General features: G+C 40.8%; 1 protein-coding gene across 1 annotated transcript in view; it reads right to left on the bottom strand.

The window, feature by feature from the left end:
• COL4A2 (collagen type IV alpha 2 chain) overlaps positions 1 to 23,015 on the bottom strand; it is a 142,628-nt gene that overhangs the window by 98,241 nt on the left and 21,372 nt on the right. The window contains 1 exon segment of the mRNA XM_031056137.1: positions 3,148 to 3,228. Within this exon segment, the coding sequence (XP_030911997.1) occupies positions 3,148 to 3,228 (81 nt within the window).

Raw genomic sequence — 23,015 nt, 5'->3', positions numbered from 1 at the left:
TATGGAAGGAACTTTACTCTTTCTGCTATGAAGATGTGAACACAAAGCAGGACTGGAGGTGGGAACTTCAAGGGGATCATGTATGGCCTGAAAGACATTTTTTGGAGAAAGTTCTCCAAGAAACAACTCAGCATTTGCTGTGAGTTGCAAACACAGTTATCAACAATGTCCTGATTCTCTGCACATTTGGATTTGACCAGCTTTCCTTTTGGGAATGAAGAAGGAAGTACCATTTGCAGGTGTCCTCACAGCCCTGGGAGCAGCTCAGATGAGAGGCAGGAGGTTGCAGGCTAGATTATGCTTTTGCTTAGCTGCAGCAGCTCCCCCACCACTACAGTGGGCAGATGATGCTTCTGCTGTTTTATTTTTCTGTTCCCACTGGATTTCACTGAGCCCAGTGAAAGCTGCAGGGTCAAGCCCAGCCAAAATAAAGTAGAGAACACCTAAAACCGCATACCTCTTTCCAGTAGGCCTGCTAGGTGGGTGCATTGATTTGTGCTAGGTTGCCTTTTGCCCATAGAAACTGCCCCTGTGAAGCGTTCCTTTTCCTTTGTGCCTATCCTCACCAGTCCTGAACCAAAAGCAGTGTAGACAGTAGCACAGGGCTTCCAGGGGCCCTGCACCTGGAGACCTGGCCCGGATCACCAAAGCCGGGATGAATCTCTGCACATCTTGACAGTGCCTCTCTAGCACAGAGTCCCAGGAGATACCAGTGGGCATATTTTGCAAAAAACCCCCTTTTTTAAAAACAAAATTTACTGGATTAAGACAACAAATAAAGCTAAGCCTATTTCCTTAAATGCTGTATCGTAAGACTACAATGACAACAAATGAAGAAGCACATAAAAATAAAGAGCAGGAATTCCTCTACACCTTCACTCCATTCATAGTTTGCAGTTGTGTTTACCACTTCAATGAATTCACTTCATCCAACAGATGCTGATGTGCATTCAGTAGCAGCAATCCAAAGACAATGCTTTTAATTTGCCTGGCTTTAGACCTGTCACAAACAGAGGGTGAATTTCCAGAGGATGGTAGGGCTGACAGCTGGCTGCAGACCCTTGTAGGGCTGCTCCTACCTGAGCTGCAGGCAAGTGACAGCTCTGTGGCACCTGGGCTGGAGAGCCACTGCAGAAGCAGGCTCTGCCAGACTGCTTCAGGCACTCTGACAAGTGCAAACACGCAGGAACCTCTATTGTGCATGCAATGAGTCACCTCGAACAGAGAACGTGTGCCGCGCCAGATTATACTGAGCTTTTGTGAAAATAAATATTCCCATTGAGGATTAGCATGAGACCAGAAGCTATGCCAAACTTGACTAGACTCTAAAGGCCAATCTTGTTCCTTAAACCAGATGTTTAACAGAAGTTGTGACATCTGAAGAGATCAGCAGACACAAAATACAGGCAGTGTATGCTAAATCAGAATAAGGTGTATCATTTCAGAGAGGTAAAATACAGAGGGATAAAATATTAATTTTGAAGTGTAAAATTCTGTAAATCCCCTTTTCCAATACTTTTTCACATCTTGCACAATTAACCACAAGCAGTAAAATATAATTTATGTTTTGTAGCATGTCCTTTTTCTCTTTTTGAGCATCTACTTAAAGGGAGGCCAACCTCATTAATAAGTGGGTTTATTTACTTCCCTGAGGTAAAACTGAGAGTGGTAAGCAAGTACATAAAATCTGCCCTCACTTTCCCAATCTAGATAGGAAGCAACTCACAGGGAGCTTCTTGTCAGTGGCACCTGACTGCTTCTCTATTGTGGTAGTTTCCCATTTTCAGCTTTTCCAACCTATGCAGCTAGTTTTGTTTAACTACCTCTTTTTTCTTTCATATTTGGCAACCTGAAATTCAAGGTCATTCAGTCAATAAGGAGCATGAAAAACATTTCAAAGTTTATAGTTTTGCAACAGATATTTTCGTGAACTCTAGTGAGCATCTTACAGCATCAGTTTTTGATTTTCAGTCAAAAGTGGGAAGTGGCAGGAGGCACTTGCCAAACTTCATGTGCTGGATGATGAGGGTAAGGCAATAACAGCTGGAGGGAGCCCCACGGGAAGCTGTGTCTCAGGAGATGGCTTGTTTGTCCTCAGATCATCAGGCTGCCATTAGGTTATTGTAATGGAAAGCAGATCATGAGCAGCTCATGGTCAGGCCATGGGAGTATAACCATAACAGTCCCCATGGCATGGTGTCCCCAGGATCATCTGACTTCCATGGAGACATCAGGACTTCTGCTGTAAACAGCAATGTTCCTTGCCTCCCACCTACACTGTGACTTTCCTGCCACCTCTCCCTCCACTCAGACGTGGAGTCAAGCTTGAGGAATGCAATGGGAATGGGAACCAGTGGCTGGCTGTGTGGAGGGAAGGCAGAGGACTGCTGAAAAATCTTATGAGGTTTGTGATAGCAGAACAAGCACATGACCTGCCACCACATCTCTTGCCTGACCTATTCTTAGAGATGGGTGGATGGAAAAGGCTGAGTCACTGTCTCAGCTGCAGAAGACCAAGCTGTACAGAAGGAGCCTGCCAGCCAGGGCTCCAAGCCATACAGGATAGGAGCCCTGCCCTATTTCTCAGTGTTCTTTGTGGCAGGTGGCTAATCCCCTGCACCCCATCTCCTTTCCTCTGCCTCATTCCTCACTAGTTCCCAGAACGAAGAACAGACTGTCAGCCACAACATAATGCCAGGAATTTTAAACAGTTGCCTTTCAGCAGGGATTTCAGGTTTTGCAGGCATGGTTCCTTCTTCCTCTAGTGGAAATCATATAGAATCACAGAATTATTGAATCATTTAGGTTGGAAAAGAGCTCTAAAATCACCAAATGTCTGTATCCCATGCATGTATGTGGTATCTTTTCATCCTTCTGATATGATCAGCTTGTCATGGCTGTCAGGTCCCTTGGCCCTCATCTTTGAGATAGGTGCCTGCTACATATGATAACAAGGCATTCACAACAAAGCATTTCTTCAAATCTGCAAGCCTGTGAGAAAGTAAGATGAAACACCAACAACTTTCTCCTGAAAAAGAATAATGGTTTTAGCACTCCTAGCAGTCTGGTGCAAGTCCACCTATAGCAAAATATATAGCATTGAACTTGTACTATCAAGAACAATTCACAGGAAAAAATGTTACTTACACGGCTTCCTTTTTCAGGGAAACACTGACATCCTCCACTGCAGTCTCTGCCTCCACATGGTCCTGTGTATTTCTTTCCACCCTGCAAACCAGAACACACATAACACAAAAGTTAAAAGATATCAGCTAGAATATCTGAAACAGCACAATCAGCTTTGATTAGCAGACCTGCTGGGAACTGCTAAAGCAAAGACCAGGATCAGATCTAGGATTTACAGCTGAAACCTCTTTAATATATGCTTAGAAGTAACTGTGAGTGGCTGTCCAGTTCCCGGAGATCAGCATCAAGAAATATAATGCTACTTCATTTATTTCCCTCCACATTTTCAAAACACTGCAGCTCGATGCTGAGCAGTATCTCATGTATCTTTTTGACACATGCAATAGATATCACATCACAGAAGTGCAGCTGCTTGAATTCTTTAGGGACATGCACTAAGTCCTAGGTCACAATGCAGCACATCCTTCTATGCATGCTCCAAATGGTTGCTGTATTTTGAAATATTTATTGGTGGACATAAAAGAAGATGTAGGTATCATGTTCAAAATCATGAGCCAAACTCCTGTTTTCTCATCTTCTACAGCTACCTATTCCGGGAGAACAAAAAATTTGCTAGTGGTCAACCACTGTGATTTAGAAGTCACTCCCAGCTTAAGTAAATGTCTTCAGTTACATCTCTCCTGCCTGACCACAACCACGTTGGCATGGGCCAAAAATATATGGATCACAAAATATGCACTGCTCCACCGAAATCCTTGGATGGACTTCAACAGGCAGGCAAACTCACATTATATTCCATGCAAGTGACCGCACAGAATGCAGCAGCCACAGCCAGTCTTGTTCAGAAACCTGAACAGCAGAGATGCTGTGGTGTGACTTCTTTAAGTGTAACTTAATGATTAGGAATGTTGTGAAGACCAGCCTGCAGCCCACTGGAGCTCAGGGTTTTGAACCCCTGAAAATGACCCAGCAGCCTAGTAAGTAATCTGGGAAAGGAGAAAGGGATTTCTCATTACTGTTTCTGAACCTGACTTGGCCCACAGTGAATAATTAATACAGTCAGAAGAAAAAGGGAGAAAGACTAAGTCTAGTGGCTACAGGAAACCCGAATCCCTCATTCAGGGCATTTCACATGCACTGCTCCTCACATGAAACCTCAAGGCAACCCAGCTGCAGGGTACAGAGTCAGGCTCCAAGTCGCTCTCCTCTTGGCTAAAGCAAATGGTGCCTTCACTTTTCTGCCTCCTTCAAAGCTTGAGCTCATCATCTCTTGAAAGGGAGGTGAAGGGGATATAAACAAGGCTCCAAAACAGGATGGGTGCTCTGAACTGCTGTGTTGTTTCATAAATAGACAGTGATGCTGCTATTCCTGCCTCTAGGGCTGACTTAAGGAGCTAAAACAGAGAGGTATCTCTGTTATTCTCAGGTATCTATTTCTGCATTCACACTACCTGAAAACACAGCTCTGGGATTTGGATACCTCCCTGGCAGTCAAATGAACAAAAGGTATGGAGCAGACACCAAGCATTACCTAAGTCCTGCTTTGGTCATATTTGTACAGCAGACTCCTAATCTTACGATACACAGAAATACAAAGTTCCCAAAACAAGTTTTTATGCTTGTCATGAGAAGGTTCATGTCTGTATCTTAAGTACTTTTATATACTAAAACACTTTTGTTTCAGCTTTATATTTACTTCTCATGTTTAATTGAAGAGGTAGGGTTTTCATACTGATCAAAGCAGTCCACCAAACTGAAACTATGCCCTGACCTAGGTTAGGTGTTTTATTCAGAAAATTATTTCATGGATGTAGCAGAATTCTGTGTCATGTTATGAATTCTGATTTATGTTTAAGCTATTGTTTAGAGGACATATTAAATCAAGACAATTTTATAAACTCCAGCAGTTTGCTCAGGTTGGTCCATTTTTGAGTTAAATAAACCTCACTATTTCCATGGAGTTTATTTCTCATTAACCTATTTGCAAATGAAATGTGCACCTTTTTCTCAGTAGCCTTCATTTAATGGAGTTTCCTCCACAGTTCCTTTTCTGAAGTTGAGTATATTCTATTAATTTTTATGGATGCCATGCAGATGAATGGCCTGTGTGATCATATTCCTCTGGAGGATGTGGGTATACTTTAAGGAGAACTGTGCTATGTAGTGCTGCCATTGGTAGCAATAAATTCTGAACTTTTAGAATCTTTTTTTGTCAGTGTTGTAAACAAGAGCATATCCCAGCCTAAGAGTAACAGACAGATACAGTAATTTGATCATGTGGGTTCTCAGTTTTGCCTACTGAGAAAAAAATAATGAGAACAATAAGTTTATTTCTTTAAATAGCATACTGACTCTAAATTTGGTAAACTGTTGTCAAGGAGAAAATAGAAAATGAATCAGAACTATGTTAAGATATTTGTGCACTTGTAAGAAAAAAATGGAGGAGGCTGCTAATGCTTATTTCAAATGGAAGTTCAAGGTCCATTGTTTGTGTACTATCCACCATCCAATATTTTAATTTGCATGCTGTAACAATACCAGCAGCTAATATGGGGACACAATTGTTTTCTTCCACAATTTTAGGAAGCTTTTTTTTTTCCATTATTTTTTCATTTTGTATCCTTTTATGCACACAGATTCTGCAGATAATGAAAAGAAAAATCTGGAAGATTCTCCAAGGGTAGGGAACATAATGGGAAAGCATTTGAAACCAGCAGCAATATATACCTCTTCTTGATTATACTTGGGCCTTCTTTATCACCTAATTTCCACCTCTTCATTTTTCAACTGCTAGTGGAATGACTCTGGGAACTTTAGTCACATGCAGCATTTTCTACTATCTTCCACTATTACAAATATCTAGAATATTTATAATTTTTTGAAGGTCGCTGCACTGCTGTTTGATCTTACATTACTGGGGTTACAGTCTAAAACAGTATGGTTTACAAGCTTGTTAATGTTCAAAAATAAGTCTGTTAAGGATTCTTGTAGAACTTTGCTAAAAACAATTATACCCATGGACCTACAATTGAGATGAAGGGAAATCAAATGGACATATATAAGCCAATAATTAGAATGCAAAAAGCCTGAAAGTTTCAAATCTAGCAATGGAAAATGTACTTTGAAGTTCTCAACTATTAGTGTCCTGAGGAAAACAGATTTCTGGGAATATAACACTAATGGTGACAACCCAATGTGGTTGTTTTGGTCTGAGAAGGAGCCTTTTTGGTCAGTGAGAACAGTCAGATCTAGGACATGCTTCATCCTGTCCTTACACTGGAATTTAAAATGATGGACTGCATGTCTCACAGAAAAGTTCTACTGCTTTCTCTCAACCACAAAGGTGGGTGGAGGTAGCTTCCACATAGAGATCCACCCCAGGTAGAAAGTGAAAGGATGGGGAGATGAATCTCCCAACTAGCTCAGTATGCAGTTAAATGAAGACAAGTGTGCCTGCACCAGAATGATATTCTAGGATTTATGTAATCAAGCTGGAAGAACTGGCCCTCAAGTATGAAGGTGTCTGCTGAGAAGCCTTTCAGCTCCAAGTCTTTCTCATGTTTTGGATGATGTATAATCCCACTAATCTCTAAGAAGTCCAGAGTTTAGGCAGAGTCTAGAAATGGGGTTTATAGGATCTAATTTAAGATTTATGCAATATAGGCACAACATCCAGCTGCTGTTTTAGATCACCCAGAGACTCTCATCAGATCTATTTCAGATACCAGAGCTAAATCTCATCATAGGAGGGTAAGGGGATTACAGATGTAGCATAGGGTAACTAGCTGAGATGTGTCTACAGGGCAGATGTCCAGCTCACATGAGATGAATCCTGCACTAAGTGCCCAAGTCTCACCCAAAGGAAGCTACACACCCTTTGATAGGAACACTGAGTGTGAAGAATATTATTTAAGAGCAGATATATGTGCAAACACAAAATGAGCTATGCCATTGCACTGGTGTGCAAGCTTTCTGTTCATAAAGTGAGGTGCTGCTTAATTAGAATTAGGTTGGAGGATCAGGAGTAAAATATGGTAATTCTGTCCAGAAATGTGTAACATTAATGTTCCCAATGAGATCCACAGGGTCAAAACGCAGCCCCTGGAGGCAAGGCTGTCTCATTCAGCCAACTGTAATGGTAATACCATATTAGAGAAAATATTGCCTAGGTAATAGTGTCAGAAAAAAGTAAATTTTGAGTGTAAAAAATATGGACCAATGAGTGAAAAGAAATTAAGAGTAGGTTGTTTATTTGGGAGGAGTATTGGCAGGGAAATGGTAGTGCAAGGGTGGTAAAAACTTGGGAAAAAAAAAAGATGAAGAGAGCACCAAATTAGGTGAAGAATGAAAGTGGTGAGGATATACTAAGAGCAAGGGCCGGGACATCTGCAGGCAGCAGTGATGTTGACTTGTGAGCACAAGCCCACTGGGAGCCCCCATGGGGAGACACCACAGGTCTCTTGACCAGGCATGTCCCTGGGGGAAGGTGGGGTAAGAAGGGATAAGCTTGTAAGGAAGGACAGGCTTACTCCTGAATACCAACTGCAGGAGCAAAGGCAGTAGAATTAAAACCTCATAGCCCTTTTGTGTAATTTATCAGATTTTTTACAGTGATTTTGTACAAATGATAATACCAAGACAATACAGAATGGTAATTCACTGTTTCTTGCACTGATGTGGTTGTGAATTATTACTAATAAAAACACTGATATGTTACTTCGCCAAATAAAGAAATACTGGGTTCTTAGAGGTGTTTTCTTTAATCAGCAAATTTTAAGTTACATCTAACACTGCTCAGGTTCACACTGTTCAAAGCTAAGCATCTCCAGAGCTGGCTTACCCAGCCACTGTGCTGGGATGAATATATTCATCATGTTCAAGGAACATGAACACTGCTCAAACAAAAGCAAGAGAAAACATGTAAGTGCCACCTATGTTTGTAAAGCTTGCATATTTGCCTAGTGTAAATACTTCTCATTTTTATGTACAGCAAGCATACAATGTTTGTGTCCCAACACAAAAAATTTTCTGCCCTCTTGCTTTCTCATCATTTTTTTGTCTCCAAACAATATTATTTCTCTATTTACACATCTTCAGCCAAAAATAACAACTTAAATGCAGTTTCTTTCAGCCAAGCTCTTAAAAAACACAGAAATATATGTGCACTTTTCTTTAAACCTTTCCACACGTTAATGATTTATTTGTTGCTAATCTTGGCCACATTTGGGTAGCTGTCATTTCTGCATGCCCATTCAAGTACTTCCACTTCAAGGGCTGGTATTCTAACAAAGAACAAAAGCAACCAGAGACAGACCTCAAAGTACAGTTCTATGAGTACAGAAACACCAGGAAATATAAGCCATTTCCTTACATACAGCTCAAAAAATAATTACGGAAATTATAATGAAAATATTGCAACTTGCAATCAAAGACTCCATACACCGACATCTTCTTTGATAGCGTTTTGTACATTGTAAGTTGTGCATTAACCTCTATGCTGACAAGCCCCATTCTGTTCACCCAGGTTTCACCGAGGCGTGTTTTAGAAGTTTTAGGAGCTTGCAGAAGCACTGAGCTAGGACTGGAGGTGCTGACATACTGCATGCCTCTGCAGTGGGGCAGTGCACAGCACATTGGAGCAGCACATTCAGATGCTTCCAGTGAGGCTTCAGCCTGGAAGTCCCGAGGGAATTCCTGGCATGCCTGAGAGTCAGCCTCTGTGTCAGTGCCAGGGAGACCAGACCAGGCCACACCTCCAGTATGAACCTCTACTTTCACATTTGACCTTCAGCTGTTGATACCGACATTAATTTCAAATTTGGTTTATACAGCCCTGACTTAGAAACAGTATTTTTTTGCTTCCTTCAAAAGAAAGAAGAAAAAATAAAGTAGGAATATGACAGAGTACTCCTGCTGCTGATCATCACCAGACAGAGAAGAACTTCAGATTCAAATGTGACAGCACAGTTGTCTTTGCTCAAACCAAACATTTTACTCCTTTAAGGGCTGACAACATTTGTTGCCTGTTACCAAACTTATTTCTCTAGAAATATCTATAAACAACCACTCAAAACAAGTATTGAGAATGCTGTCAGCAGAGAAGGTCTGGATTGCCCAGGAACAGGCCTGGTCTCTCCTCAAAGTCAAAGATGCAATCAGCCATCTGAAACCGCCTGCTAACAGTCCCGCTAGTGCATGGGACAGTAAGACCACTGTGAAGACCATAATTGTCCAGGGAAAGGGAGAGATAATTGGCACAGTCAGAGAGGAAGGAAAAGATGTGGGTGTGGATCCTCTCTCCAACTGTTCTGAGAATTATTTTGCTAAGAACTAATTCTTTCTTTCATATTTGAATGAGAGCCAGAACCTTCTCCAGACTGGATGCATGGCAACTAGAATAATTTAGTGCATGACCTCAAAATCTTATGAATGTTTACACTTCCCACCAAAAGTAGGGGGAGCCATGTATTTACATGTCCTTCAATGAAAAAACTCTGGAGGAAGAAACTGGTCCCAGGAAGAACACAAAGATACTTCCTACCATCTATATGAAGAGAGCTGGTTTCCTAACCACTGCCTAATGGAGTCCTCCCAATGCAATGGGAAGAGCTGTACTTGTGGTAATCAATTATTTATTATAAACTGGTGCAAAGTTCCACGTTGCCTCTCCCTCTCAGGTAGTGTATCAAGAAAACCGGGAAGCAGGATGCCAAGAAAGTAAGCGGCTTGCTTCAGCTCTGAGTCCTGATGGGCATGGGAATGGCAACAAAGGAGAAGTACCCAAAAGCACTACTCCTCCCAGGGTCTGGGATGCCTTTGTTTGATGTCTGGGGTGAGGAAAGGAAGGGCAAGAATTTAAAGTCTCCAATGCTGAGAAGACCCCAAGAGACAGAAGCTGATCTTCTCAAGGGTGTCTCAGCAAGTATGTTGGAACCACAGATGCAAAGCATGAATTCTGTATCTCTCAGAAATGAAGCTATAAAAGACTTTCCTCTTATGGACTTGCTTGTGACTCTTGATTATATGAACCTCCTGGCATGCAGCCTTGATTTGAAGGCTGCATAGTTTCATTTCAAAGTGAAACTTCACAGCTCCACATGTTCACTTTATTTGAGGTACTATTTACTGTCCCCCTTCAGATTATAAAGTTCTCTTGTTGCTGTCTGGAGACACTGCCTTGGAACAATGGCAGAAGTCAGATATGATACAGTGTGAACTTATCCATCACATTTCCATAAAACCATTTCTAATTTTGTGGCTTTCATCCAAACACATATTTACCCAGAAAACCAGATGAAATCCAGAATGAGCAGCTGTGATATAGTAGGCATTGAAAAAAAAAAAGGTCTTTAAGAGGCCAGGCAAAGAGAAATGCTTAAAAGCTGCCTACGTATAAAGCACAGATATTTGAATAACTCTCCAGGGGTCTTGCCTAGTGGTACAATATGAGTTTGTTTGCAAACAGCACATTTTGAAGCAAGCAGCATATGTTGTGACACAGTTTTCTGTCAAGAAGTGTGAGAATGGAAGTCTCATATTTTACAGGTAATGAAGCTGAATTCAGCCATATTTTTCCTTTTTTTTCTGTCACAAGGTGATTATACATTATGCGACAAAAGAGGAATATAAGATAGGAAAACCCAGTTAAAACACTTTAAAACGTCAAACAATTAAAAAAGGAAACCTCTATAGAAAAATATAGCACTCCTGCTTATTTTTGAAAAATCTGTAATGCCATGGGAAAGGGAATCCTAAAAGGCTGCCCCAGGTCTCTGCATGAAAGTGCTCCAGCTTTCAGGCGCTAATGAAGAAGGGATAAGATGCAAAAAGGCTTTTTCTGTAACAAAATTGCATCCAGAAAAGGAAGAAAAACATCATCTGGCACTTGTCTATTTGAGCCTGCCTAAAGAAATGACAAATTTTGTCTTAGTCGTCAGCTGAGGCTTGCATATATGGTAGCAGGAGACAGGCGATACTGCAGGAAAACGAAGCCCTTTGAAGAGTGTGCAACCATGGTTAAAAATGTCTCTTACATCTTACAAAGGGGCAAATATTAAGCAGCCATGAAGTGGTACCTATGGCCCACAATGATGACAAAAAGAGAATAAAAGTGTTGCTCTGCTTTACCAAGGGCAGAATTGGGTTTGCCTGCAGAAAAAAATACCCACAGGTATGAGCCTAGTAAGATTCTGAAGCTGGAAATGTATTAATAAAGGTAAACAAAGATAGCTACATTAAGTATTACTATTAGTTAAGGCAAGCCCATTGGCTTCCCTGATTATAATGAGAACTCAAGACACCTCCTGAATATGTAGATGCCTAAATTTAGGTGACTTCATGTCACCTGGTTCTTTGTTGAAATAGGATTTTTTAAGCTAAATCTGAGAGAAAGGTATAGGATGCAGCAGTAACTACAGTAAAATCTGTACTGGTAAGGCAAAATTTGGTATCCTATTGAACTTGATCCCATCTTTGTAAAGCCATACTTTTGGAGATGTGTTATTATTTAACTATTATCTTTTCTTATGAGACAGCAGACTCTCATCTAACATTCAACATGACATTGCTCATCTAAAAGGATGGTGGTTTTAGACTAAGATTGATGGGACATCTTAACATGAGTCCTTGTTCTCAACACCCCACCCCTAGGAATTAAATGCATCTCCACAGAAGCTACTTAGGTCATTTAAAAACCAGTATTACAGAAGTCAGAAGTGTTTTCTAGTTATCAGCAATGAAAAAAGTCCTTTGACTTAATTCTGTGATTTTATTGTGACTTGCCAAAGTAGATGTAATCACTTGTTAAGGACACTGAAAAGCACAGATTGTTTCTCTTTTAATTTTAAATTTTCATTCTAATATTTTCTTTATGCAAACCACTGTGCATTTTGTATTTGATCTGCCCAGAGCTTATGCAAGGTGCAAGATAGTGGACAGTGTTATCTTCGTGTGTGCAGTTACACTGGAATATTTTCCATAAAGGAATGAAGTCAAAGCCTATCAACTCTTAATCTGAATTTGGCTTTTGTGCAATATCTTATATGACGAGAATAAAACCTCCTTTCCCATCCCTAAGAACAGAAAGACATTTGTTCACATACTAGTAGCATAATAATGAACCACAGCATTCACTCATTAAAGTAGCAATTTCTATATTTAACTACTTCTGGTTTCCGAAGTCTAGTCATTTTCAGTTTTGGAAAGACATCCAAATAATGATATCATTTGCTTGAAACAATAGAAAGTCTGGATACTAGTCTATATATGGAGATTTTTTTTTAGTCTATTTATAAACCACGCCAGTTATTTGACCTGTCTAGTTTACTCACCTACGTAAATTGGCAGACTCAGGAAACTTAAGAACATATTATTCTTTGTGACTGGTAAGCCTTAAAGGTTGCTAATCATACTTCAGATAGGCAACCAGTATTTCTGAGAACTCATCTGTGCCTATTACACTAAGAACAAACCAGCCAGCCAATGCAGGAAAGATTTTTTTTACTTTTGAACCAGCAGCAGTGCAATGGCATTAGCTGTGCTCATGGGGAGGGGACTGACAGAAACCAGCTGTACAGCTGTTCACATGGCTGCAGCATCTGGACTTTCTTCAGTGCACTGCAATGGTGCCAGGGCTTCCCAAAATGTGAGCATAACCACTGAGATTTTATTCCTGTTTCATGTTGTCTGTAATAACTTAAAAACATTTGATTGTGCCTGAACTGCTTTTATCAATTGAATTTGTTAACTTTGTTTTTCTCTGATAACTGTTTACAGACATCGTTCTGTTTACAGTCATGGCTCAGACATGGTTCAGACATGCTGATCTGGTTCTGAAGTGAATACTTAAGAGATCCTGGGAGTTCTTTTTTCCCTTGGGAGGGATGAAGTTGGCAATGGTTTTCAATGGCCTTTTAAAATCTTCTTGGGCCTGCAGAATCAGATATAATAAAGAAAGCGAGAAAGCTGAATTTAAATTCTTCCTGCAGAATTATATAAATCACAATTAGAAATACCTACCAAGAAGTGAAAGTATGGAATTATCCCTGACATGGAATGATTATGATTTGGAAGGAATGGATTTGCACAGTTTTATCAGTGATGGCACAGATTGGCTGACACTGCATTTATCATACATGCTGATGGGTAAGTGCAGTCCAGTATAACCTTTACAGCCCTGGCTCAATTTTCAGAGTTGGCTGTTAGACAAATGACTGTAGTGGAAATATTAAATGTGGAAATTTGCTATGCAATTTTTCAGAACTGCTTCTTGGAACTGGACTGGTATTTCCTTAAAAGTAAGAAGAATGGGTAAAAGATTTGCAAACTGGAAAAAGAATTGCATTTCATGATGGAAGTGTTTACTGCTAACTGCTTGGTCAGATGCTTCACCCACCATTTCCTTTCTATTTCAGTCAAGAAAAAGCCCATGAGAACTAGCTTTCTTACTGACCCATTTTACTTTCCACTTCTGATTGCAAAACTTAACCTCTTCCCTGAGCCTTATTGCCTCTGCTCCAAGGTGACCAGTGTTGCTGCTGGTAAAAGCCTTGGGTACAGGTTTAGCAAATAAAGAAGCTACAGGAGAGGATCTGACATATCAGGGCTATATGCAGACATCTGTGAAAGCTTTTCTGTTTGCAATGAGGTTAAGGAAGTTAATCTGACAGAAGAACGTATTCAGAAAGAAAAGACCAATGTGCCTCTTGTGGATATAAAAACTGGTAGTCAACTATCATTGATAATCTCTTTTCTCACCTATATACTTTTCATTTCATTAAATGTCTTAAAATATTTGCTCATGAAACTCACATGATATCTTTCTTTCTTCTGCCAAAGAGCTCTTTTAGTTACTTACCTAGTTTGGGGTCAAAATCTATATGTCAATATAAAGTATTTGTATCTGTAGATTACAAAATCAGAAACCTGGAATGGCTGAATTGTTACCCTGAATCCTAAAAAATAAATGACAGTTTATTCTTTAGATATTTCTTCATCCTGCATATCTGTTTCCACATAATTTTAATGGGAAGAGTGGGAAGATTTGTTTGTTTTATTGGGTTTTTTTTTTTGGTTTTTTTTTTTGGAAAGGGGGAGCAGGGGACGTTTCACTTTCTTCCAAATATCCCCTTGACTATACAAGAACATTACCACAGCCATACTGTGAAACATTGGCGCAGGACATGGTAATACGGAAATTACATTTATTTACTCAATGAAGAAAAGGGTTCATCTTTCCCATATTACCACTGACTTGTGAATTAAAGCATGCTCTGGTTCAGTTTGGCAGCTGAGCTGATTTCTGCAATGTTGCAGAACTGGGTTAAATGCACTTTCCCAGAGTTTGATGAGTCACTGGTTCAGCTTGGTCTAGGACCCAGATCTTCCTGCTTTCCGGTCCACTTCCCTGCCCAACAGACAAACACTGTCTGCATTGCTGCAATTGTTGCTCGGCCTCCACACCAAAAATGCTCTTGTCATAGTACAAACAACTAACATACTGAGATTATAAACAACCAAATATCGAGCTTTAAACTGACTTAAGGGATATCATTTGGCTTCTCTTTCACATCCTTTTTCATGACATGCTTGTTATTTTGCAAACAGATCTACAAAATTAAGAAATGCTCATGTCTTGGCAGTAAAAAGTAGAAAATAGACAAGAAAAAAGTAAGTAACACATTTATAGCTCACTGAATGCAGTGATATGATCTTGACTCATGATATGAGCTTGACTCTTATAAGAGGTGGAACAAATCCCGGAGTCCTCATCAAGCTCAAAGGTCTCAGAAACTGGTAACTGATGCTTTATTCAGAACATGTTTCTGTATGGGCTGTACACACCACCTAGCCCAGGAAGAATAGCCTTGAATTTGAAATCCAGAGGCAACCAGAAGACTGGATGCATCTATACAGCTTTGCTATAAGCAGCTTTCTGTGAAACTCCTCATGGTGATGCCAGCTCAACATAATGATATTGAGAAAAAATGCCCAAAGACTAAGAATGGATCTTAGAAAAACTTTATCAGCAATGGTGTGGAAATAACCTGGGGCTGCAACGTTCACGTTCAATAAAACAACCTCAACAATGAATCGAAGCTCTATCTCCTTGCTTGCCTCCTTGAAACCTCACGGATTGCATCTCACGCCTCTGTTCAGAACAGATCTTCAGATTAAAGATCAGTAATGAGACTGCTGGTCTCATGAATAGGTACCATGGCACTGGTCTGGCCTCTCTAAGACCTGAAACACAAAAACCCAGTGGCTTTCCTCTGACATAAGATGCAAGACTCTGCTGAGCTTCAAAACAAGTAGAGGAAAACAGTTCTCCCCATGCAGATTGAGGAATCAAGCCTCTAGTGAATCATTATTATACATATAGCTCAACCACCTCCAGGGACCCTTTGCTCTACCACAAAAACCACAGCTTCAGGCATCAGAAGCTAAAGAAAAATCACATATTTGTCTTGTGATCATGGAAAAGTCAATATCTACACTGTATTTTGTGAGCAGAATAGATCTCAAATGCATTAAGCTTCTAGAAGTACTCTACTACATACCCCCTCCTGGAAGAATAAATCTCTCACCATTTACTTTTATAAACTCAATAATTCATCTGCTGAAAGCCTGGTAAAATCGTTTCATTGCTACCTCTTCACTAGATCCTTCCCTCTCTGTTTTATTTTTCCAACTTCTAAGAAATTATTCCTGTTGATTTTTGAAAGGCAGGTCTTCTTCATGAAAAGGCAACAGTACTGGCACCTGCTGGATCAGTACTGAGGTCTTGAGTGTGGTCACACTTTGTCAGCAATATCTGCTGTTCACAGAGATGAATCTCACCAAGCACTTGAGGGGCTAAGTTCTGTTTGGTGCCTGCAAGCTGCATAACTAGAACTTCATTTCTCCATCTAACAAGCTGAGTAATAATCCACAGAAAATTCCCATTCTCTGTTTATACTACTTGATTTTTAGTCTTCCCTTTTGTATCTTGAAAGGTAAGAAGAGGGTTTCTCTAGTCATCAGATACTGGGATCTGTTTTACTGAATTGGAAAGCCGGTAAAACAAGTCTTGGGGGCATTTACTCCAAACCCTCCAAACCTTATCCACTTTATTTCCTTAGAGTGTACTTACACACACACAAGTGTAATTAATTTTCCAGCTGTGAAATATAATAGCTTTTCTTCTGGTTTCTTGTCTTTTCTGTTTTTCCTGATGAATTGGGTTCCACTCAGCCAAAAGCTTCTCGGTAGCAGGAGATCCCAGATAAGTTGCTAACTTGGTTTCAGTTTTATTGATGCTGCTCAAGTACAATCTTTTAGCACAGTTGGACCATTTCTCTATAGTTCTCAGGGTGCTACACCATTCACACAGTGTCCACTAATGAACATTAATTCTGCTGTTCTGATAACTCAAGCATATTTCAGTTTCCCTGGACCTTTGTGACTGCTGCCCATTACCTTCCTTAATCATTGACATGCTCTTTCCTTCTCTCTGTACAACGCTTATGTCACCAGATCATTTGGTCAAATCCCTAAAGTAGGTTACAGTCACACTAACATTAAGCCTCACCACTGCTACACAGAACACTGGCTTTAGTACCTTAGGGGAATGCTTGTTCCTGTTGATGCTCCTGTGCTTGCTTATTACACACAAGCCAGATTTTGAGTCTAGGTCACCACTGATGCAGCAAGGCAAGATACTGAAAATATGGGCATGACAAAAAGAATCTTTGAAGATCTTAACATGGTAATAATTAAGACCCTTTATGGATTTCTCTTTTCCTATTTACTGAGAAAGATAAAGGGTATCTATAGTAACACATTTCTCATAAACTCTTGTGACATTTCAATGCCTTGCTTTTTCTTATTCATCCCAAAAAAAATCTCCCACTGCAAATAGCCAGTTGGCCTTAACTCTGTTGTCCCACTAAATCCAACTGTATGCCTTAATCATACAGCCTCTTCTTGCTTACTGAAGAACTTCCTTACCTCCATAAAATGTGATGTTCTTGCCTGTGAATTCCTGCAACAATGTGAATTAGGATCCCAAGCAAACAAGTTTTTTCTGCTTCTGCTGTTTTTATTATATTTAGGTAAGTAAGAAAACATGATTTCTTGTGTTTTCCTCATTAAGCCACATCAATAATATAAAAATTATGTAAAAAGCTACTCTTGAAATCTCACAATAACAAACCCCTCATCCTCCGCACAAACATACTTCTTTAACTCTTACAGTCCCAAAGCCCAGTATGCTTTTCTTTGTAAAAAACCACAACAAATGTAACTATTAACCCCCATGATAACAGTCTAACTCTCTAGTGATCTCTTTCTAGCAACAAGGGACCTACATGAAACATGACTAAAGACAACAGTTTATGCCTGATGCTTAAAGAGCAATAGGATACATTACATGAACAATTATCTGGTTTTGTACTTTGACCAAACATGCAAGTTATTAGCCACCTCTGTTCCATATCTCATATTTTTTTAACTATTCTTTCAGGAAGAGAGCAGTACAATGCTGACGTACTTTGCAGTGTCTATTTTGCTGGCAACAGCTGGCATAGCTGGCAAAAGTGAGGTTAACTTCTCACTTCCCCCACTCCCCACCACCCCCCATCCTAGGAACACAGGAGGGAAAACGGAATTGTTCTTCTGAATTGCACATCCGTCAGCCTCCTCCTGGGAAGAGACAGCTATTTCTTATCTTGGCTGTTTTACATCACTGAAATGTGAAGGGAGAATCTGACGGAAGGAAGTCATAGAAAAGAGAGACCTCTAGGTTTCAGGGAACTACCAGAAAAAGGGTGGGATAGTTGGTGGTGGTGGGGATGAGAATGCTGTAGGTAATGAAGAGCTACAGAACCTCCAACGATAAAAAACTTTTTAAAGAAAATACTTTTGATCTGCTATCCTTTACCCTTTTGAAAAGACATTTAAAGAAATACCTTTACATTATTTCCGTCTGCAAACTTCTTATCCTCTGAGATTCTAAAGGAATGATGTCTCTCTCTAATGTTATTCATGCCTCAAAAACAGACAGAAAAAACATCCTTTTTGCACTATTCTGGGACACACTGCCCCTGAAAGTAGGGATTTACAGCTGAATCTAGTATAAATAATGTCATTTGGTAATACTTCAAGAAATGGCAGCAGGGTTAATTTAGTCTTCCCTTGGGACCATAAATGGATTCACTGAAAAGACACAAAGAAATGTTAATCATCTCATTTAGAGGAAGATCTGTTTATAGGACAGACTTGAAATGCATTGGGGCAAATTTCAAAATATCAGGAGTTAAAGATAAGCATCCAAAATGCAGAGTACTTATCTGAAACTTATTGGGACTATCTGATGCTCTGTGAAATGGCACCAAAAATCCTGTACTGGCAGGCCATCTGCAGCAATTTCACAACTTGCTTTCAGGCTAGAAACTTTATCTGTTTGGTGGTAATTCCTCCCCTCTGGATCTTGTGTGAAGCTGAGAGCATAGCATAAGAACTCAAAACCCAGTAACTTTAGAATCTCCTATCATGTAAATGCTAACCAGGCATGTCAGAACTCAAAACTGTTCATGCAATAACAGGAGCTTGGACAAAATCAGTCACTTTCTCCAAAGAAAGCAGATGATCTGAAAAGCAGCTCTTTCTCAAGGACTTCTGTGGACAACAAGTCTTCTCCACAGCCTAGAAAAGAAACATCATCTCTTGGCATCCGCCTGTGAGGGAAGGGAATAATGGACCAGGCTTTATCAGGTTTAATTGAACATTTATTTTCTAGCATTTTGAACCTTTGTGTTAAAACCCATTAATTTAAAGAGTGTACAAAACGGTATGCCAAAACATATTTGCAAAGAATTGGGTAGGTAGGTTTTTAATAGCTCATTACAATTCTTCTAGTAATTGGTAGGCTGAAAGTTCAATATAGTGCCTATAAGGATAGGTATCCTGGGGGTAAATAATGGTCCCGATAAATTGCTCTTGTCCCAAGAAGTGGAAAAAATGTGTCTATGTGGGGAAAAGGATTCCTAAGAGATTATTTCTTCTTTTCTTTTTTTCGCCTAGGAAAGAAAAAACCACTTAATTTGGTCAGTCCGTTCTGCGTGGCTGGGGCTCTGCAGTGGCTGTGCATCCCTGCACCGCTGCACTTTCTGTAAAGCCCCAGGAGCGCGGCGGAGCTGCTGCCACCCGGGGAAGGGAGTGGGCAGGAAGGGGCGGCGGGAGCGACGGGCACCGCTCCCGGGGCAGCGGCTGCAGCAGCAGCAATAGCAGCGATGCTGGCAAGGGCTGCGGTGCAGCCCGGCACGGTGCAACCCGGCACGGTGCAGCTCGGCACGGCACGGCACAGCACGGCACGGCGCAGCCCGGCACGGCACGGTGCAGCCCGGCACGGTGCAGCCCGGCACGGCCGGACACGCGCGGGGAGCTGCGGCGGAGCAGCTCCGGCCGCTCGCCCTGCGAGGCTTGGGCTCCCCGCTCCTCGGGGCTGGGAACGGGAAGCCACCACAGCCACCACAGGCCCCATGCCCTGTTCCTGGAGGTCGATGTGACGCTGCGAGCACGCTCTGCGATGGCAGCTTTGCCTCCTGCTGTGGAATGCTTAGGTTTTCCAAAATGACGTCTGATTAATTGGGAGGTGGAAAGAACAGGGAAGTGTAAAGATTTATTTATTTTGTTTGATTCATTGTTCCTGAGGAGGGAAGTACTGCTCAATAAGAGAGCGTAATTTAGATTGCCAGATTTCTGGGTGGAGGCTCAAACTGGTGCAGTTTGTTTGGTTCTGCAGGATGGGTTGTTTTTCTTTTGTAAGCAAAGCTAAAATTGATTCTGACCAATACTGCTTCTTGCCAGAGAGGTTTCCCTCATGTTGAATTCCCTGTTGGGGTAGACATCTGTCTTCCTGAATGATCTCAGCTCAAAGATAATACAGACCTCGAAAGAGTCAATGCACACAAGTAGGTATCAAACCTAGAAGCACAGCTGTCCTGTACGTAGTGGATGTGTTGAAGTGTCATTTATCACCCAGACAGCTCGGCCAGGAAGGGCTGGTATTGCAATCACCCTGTCAAATCACTGCTGCCAGTGGAGTGCCTCTATGCAAGAAATACAAATTGGGAACAGCACAGGCTTTACCCTTCGAGCTTTATGTATAATAGAGGCTTTTGTCAGCAAAATGTGTGTATGTGATCCACTGATGGCTGGACTGCAGACCTGGCTGAAGTAAGGATGCTACTTGGACAGCTTTCAAAAAACTGGGCAAAGACTGCTTGACTCGCCACAGGAGTTGAGGGGACCATGAGCCAAACTGTTACTGACCCCCACCAACCCAATGCAACTCACCCCATGTCTCCAGCCTGGACCCAGCCTTCATAAAAGCATCCTCCTTGCCCATATTTCTACAGCAGCTCCCAAAGCATTGATTAGTACTAATTTGCAGTGTTGAAACTGTGTTAGTACGTCAGTCACTTTGTTTCACTCTAAAGAAGCTCTGTTTCCACAGCACCTGTAGCATGTGTTTTGTGGCATGATTCAGTCCCAAAGCTCAGGACAAACACAAATATCCTTTGTATCTGCCTGCTGCAGGGCAGATGTCCATCCCATCTAAATATCCCTTGCTGCAAACTGAGGAACTGATCAAGATCAGTACTACCAAACACTTCTATTTTGCTGGTTTTTAGTAGCTCATTACAATTCTTCTAGTAATTTGTAGGCTGAAAGTTCAATATAATGCCTGTAAGTGCATTTATATGCTTTCTGCTTTCATATTTTTCTAATCCTTGGACTCAAAAATAGCGAAAATTAATTGTGGTAAGAGACAGCAACAACAATATCAAAATATGTCTAAGCAAATCTGGGAAAGTTTGCTTAACCTGGTGTTAATTTCTGATTCTTTTTGTATACAAACAAAAATGTAAACTTGGGTTTTTCCCAGCTTTGACTATGGTTTAGATCTATACAGTCAGAAAAATTTATATGACTGCAACATGCTTTCTATGTAAATATGAAGTGTAGAAATCTTCAATATCAAAATGATAGATCACTTGAGTTATTAATCTCTTCTTTCTGAGTAGGAAAAACTTGTTTTTCAGATACTTTTCCATTAAATTTATTAAATATCTTTGAAATGTGGCTTCCTTTCTTTTAGATTAGAAGTTGCCCACACCTTCAGGAAAATAGTAGTGGTAGAAAGGTCAAGAAACTTTCTTATCCATGCCTCCATACAGACTCAAGGCGCCTGTGCTGAGACTTCTCTGCCTCAGGGAGCTTGCCCAGCTCTGCTTTGCTGGGGAGATCTGATAAGGCTGCAGGTTGGACTGACAGGGCTGCAGGCAATGAAGACCAGCAAGGCTGTTCCAGCTGTTTCCCAAGCACGGCCGGAGCCTGCCAATGTTACTGCTGCAGCACAGCCTTGTGCATCAGATCAACAGCCAAAAGTGGGGAAGCATCAGTGGAACATCAAAAGCAGTTTTGGTATCACTTTGCTATCTGATCTCATCGAGGTTACAGACTTTCTGTGGAGGGCTTGTGTCTTGTTTCATTAAAATGCTTTTCGACACTGAATTTTTTTCCCCTGGCATTAAATGTCTTTCTCTGGACATGGCAATACCTACTGCATGAGGAAAACAAGAGGTCCCACAAGCATGTGGAGAAAGTTCTTGGCTAGCAACGCAGAAAAGAAAAACATTCTTCACTTACTCACTCATTTGCAAAAGAGAGAATATTCCTGAGAACTCCCAAGCCTCTGTTATCTTTGTGACTGATCCTTGGTGAACAGCCGGCAGCAAAATGAACTTTGCAGAGTGGCTGAATATCAAATAATTGTGGGTTGCCTGGACTAGAGAACAGCACCATTACCACTTATCTTGTTATGACAAAATGAGTTAGCATATTTATCATTCTTTACTTGATAAATGTAAACACTAGGGCTATGTAGGGACATAACATCATTTTCTTCCATTTCTCAAAAATAGCAAAGCTAAAAGTCTTCTCTGTAAGTGCAGTGTATTCAAAAATTAGAAAAAAAAAGACTGGAGAAAGGTTTCTGGGACTTGGTTTTCTAATTTAATAATGGGAAGAATGGTTTCTTCCATTCTTCCTGTTTTTTTGCCTCTCTAACTTGGCGGGTAGATAGAAAGCAATTTAAGAAACAGGGAGTTGAGTTACATCCAAGTAAAAAAAAAAACAACAAAAAGAGGAGCTATTGAACTGAAAGAAACTGAACTTCAGTGTTGAATTAATATTACATAGGGGTGTTCCCACACTTACTTGATGATGGCAACAGATCTTGCCTTTACAGATGGGTGTATCTATTCCTTGAATTTACAGATGACCTTGAATTCATGAATTCAAAGCTGTGCAATCACTTCTTTCATCTTCCTGTTATACACACTCACTCCCCTAATGCTCTAGGTCCACTCTCCTTAGCCAGAGCTGCAGGTATCCTGCAGGCTTTTCTGCAGTGCACCCATGCTAGCAGGCAGCAACAGAAACGGGTGCTTCTGATTTTCCTATGTGCACGGGGTGACTCGGGTGAGTTGAGCTGGAACCTGCTGTCACTGGCTGGTCCCCATGCTCTACTTTCAAGTAGTGTGCCCACAGGACTGTTTTATAAAATATGGTCTGAGAATCACACTAGAAACTGAAGTAAAAAAGAAAATGGACTGAAAAACAACAATTACAAACACTTGGCTCCCTAATGTAGCCCAAGTCGGGAAGTAGAGGCCAGAGGAGCCTGTCCATAGACTGAGCTTTGGTATTACACATCTGGAGCTCTGTCACTTGTGTCAGCCCATGAAGAGAAAAGATTCATTGGTGTTACTCCTGACACCTGTGTGTGGAAAGACCATAATAAAGAAGGTCATTTAGAGTATTCA

Source organism: Geospiza fortis, unplaced genomic scaffold (genome assembly GCF_000277835.1).
Source record: "Geospiza fortis unplaced genomic scaffold, GeoFor_1.0 scaffold192, whole genome shotgun sequence".
NCBI lineage: Eukaryota > Metazoa > Chordata > Aves > Passeriformes > Thraupidae > Geospiza > Geospiza fortis.
This window is presented reverse-complemented; position numbering and strand designations above follow the sequence as displayed.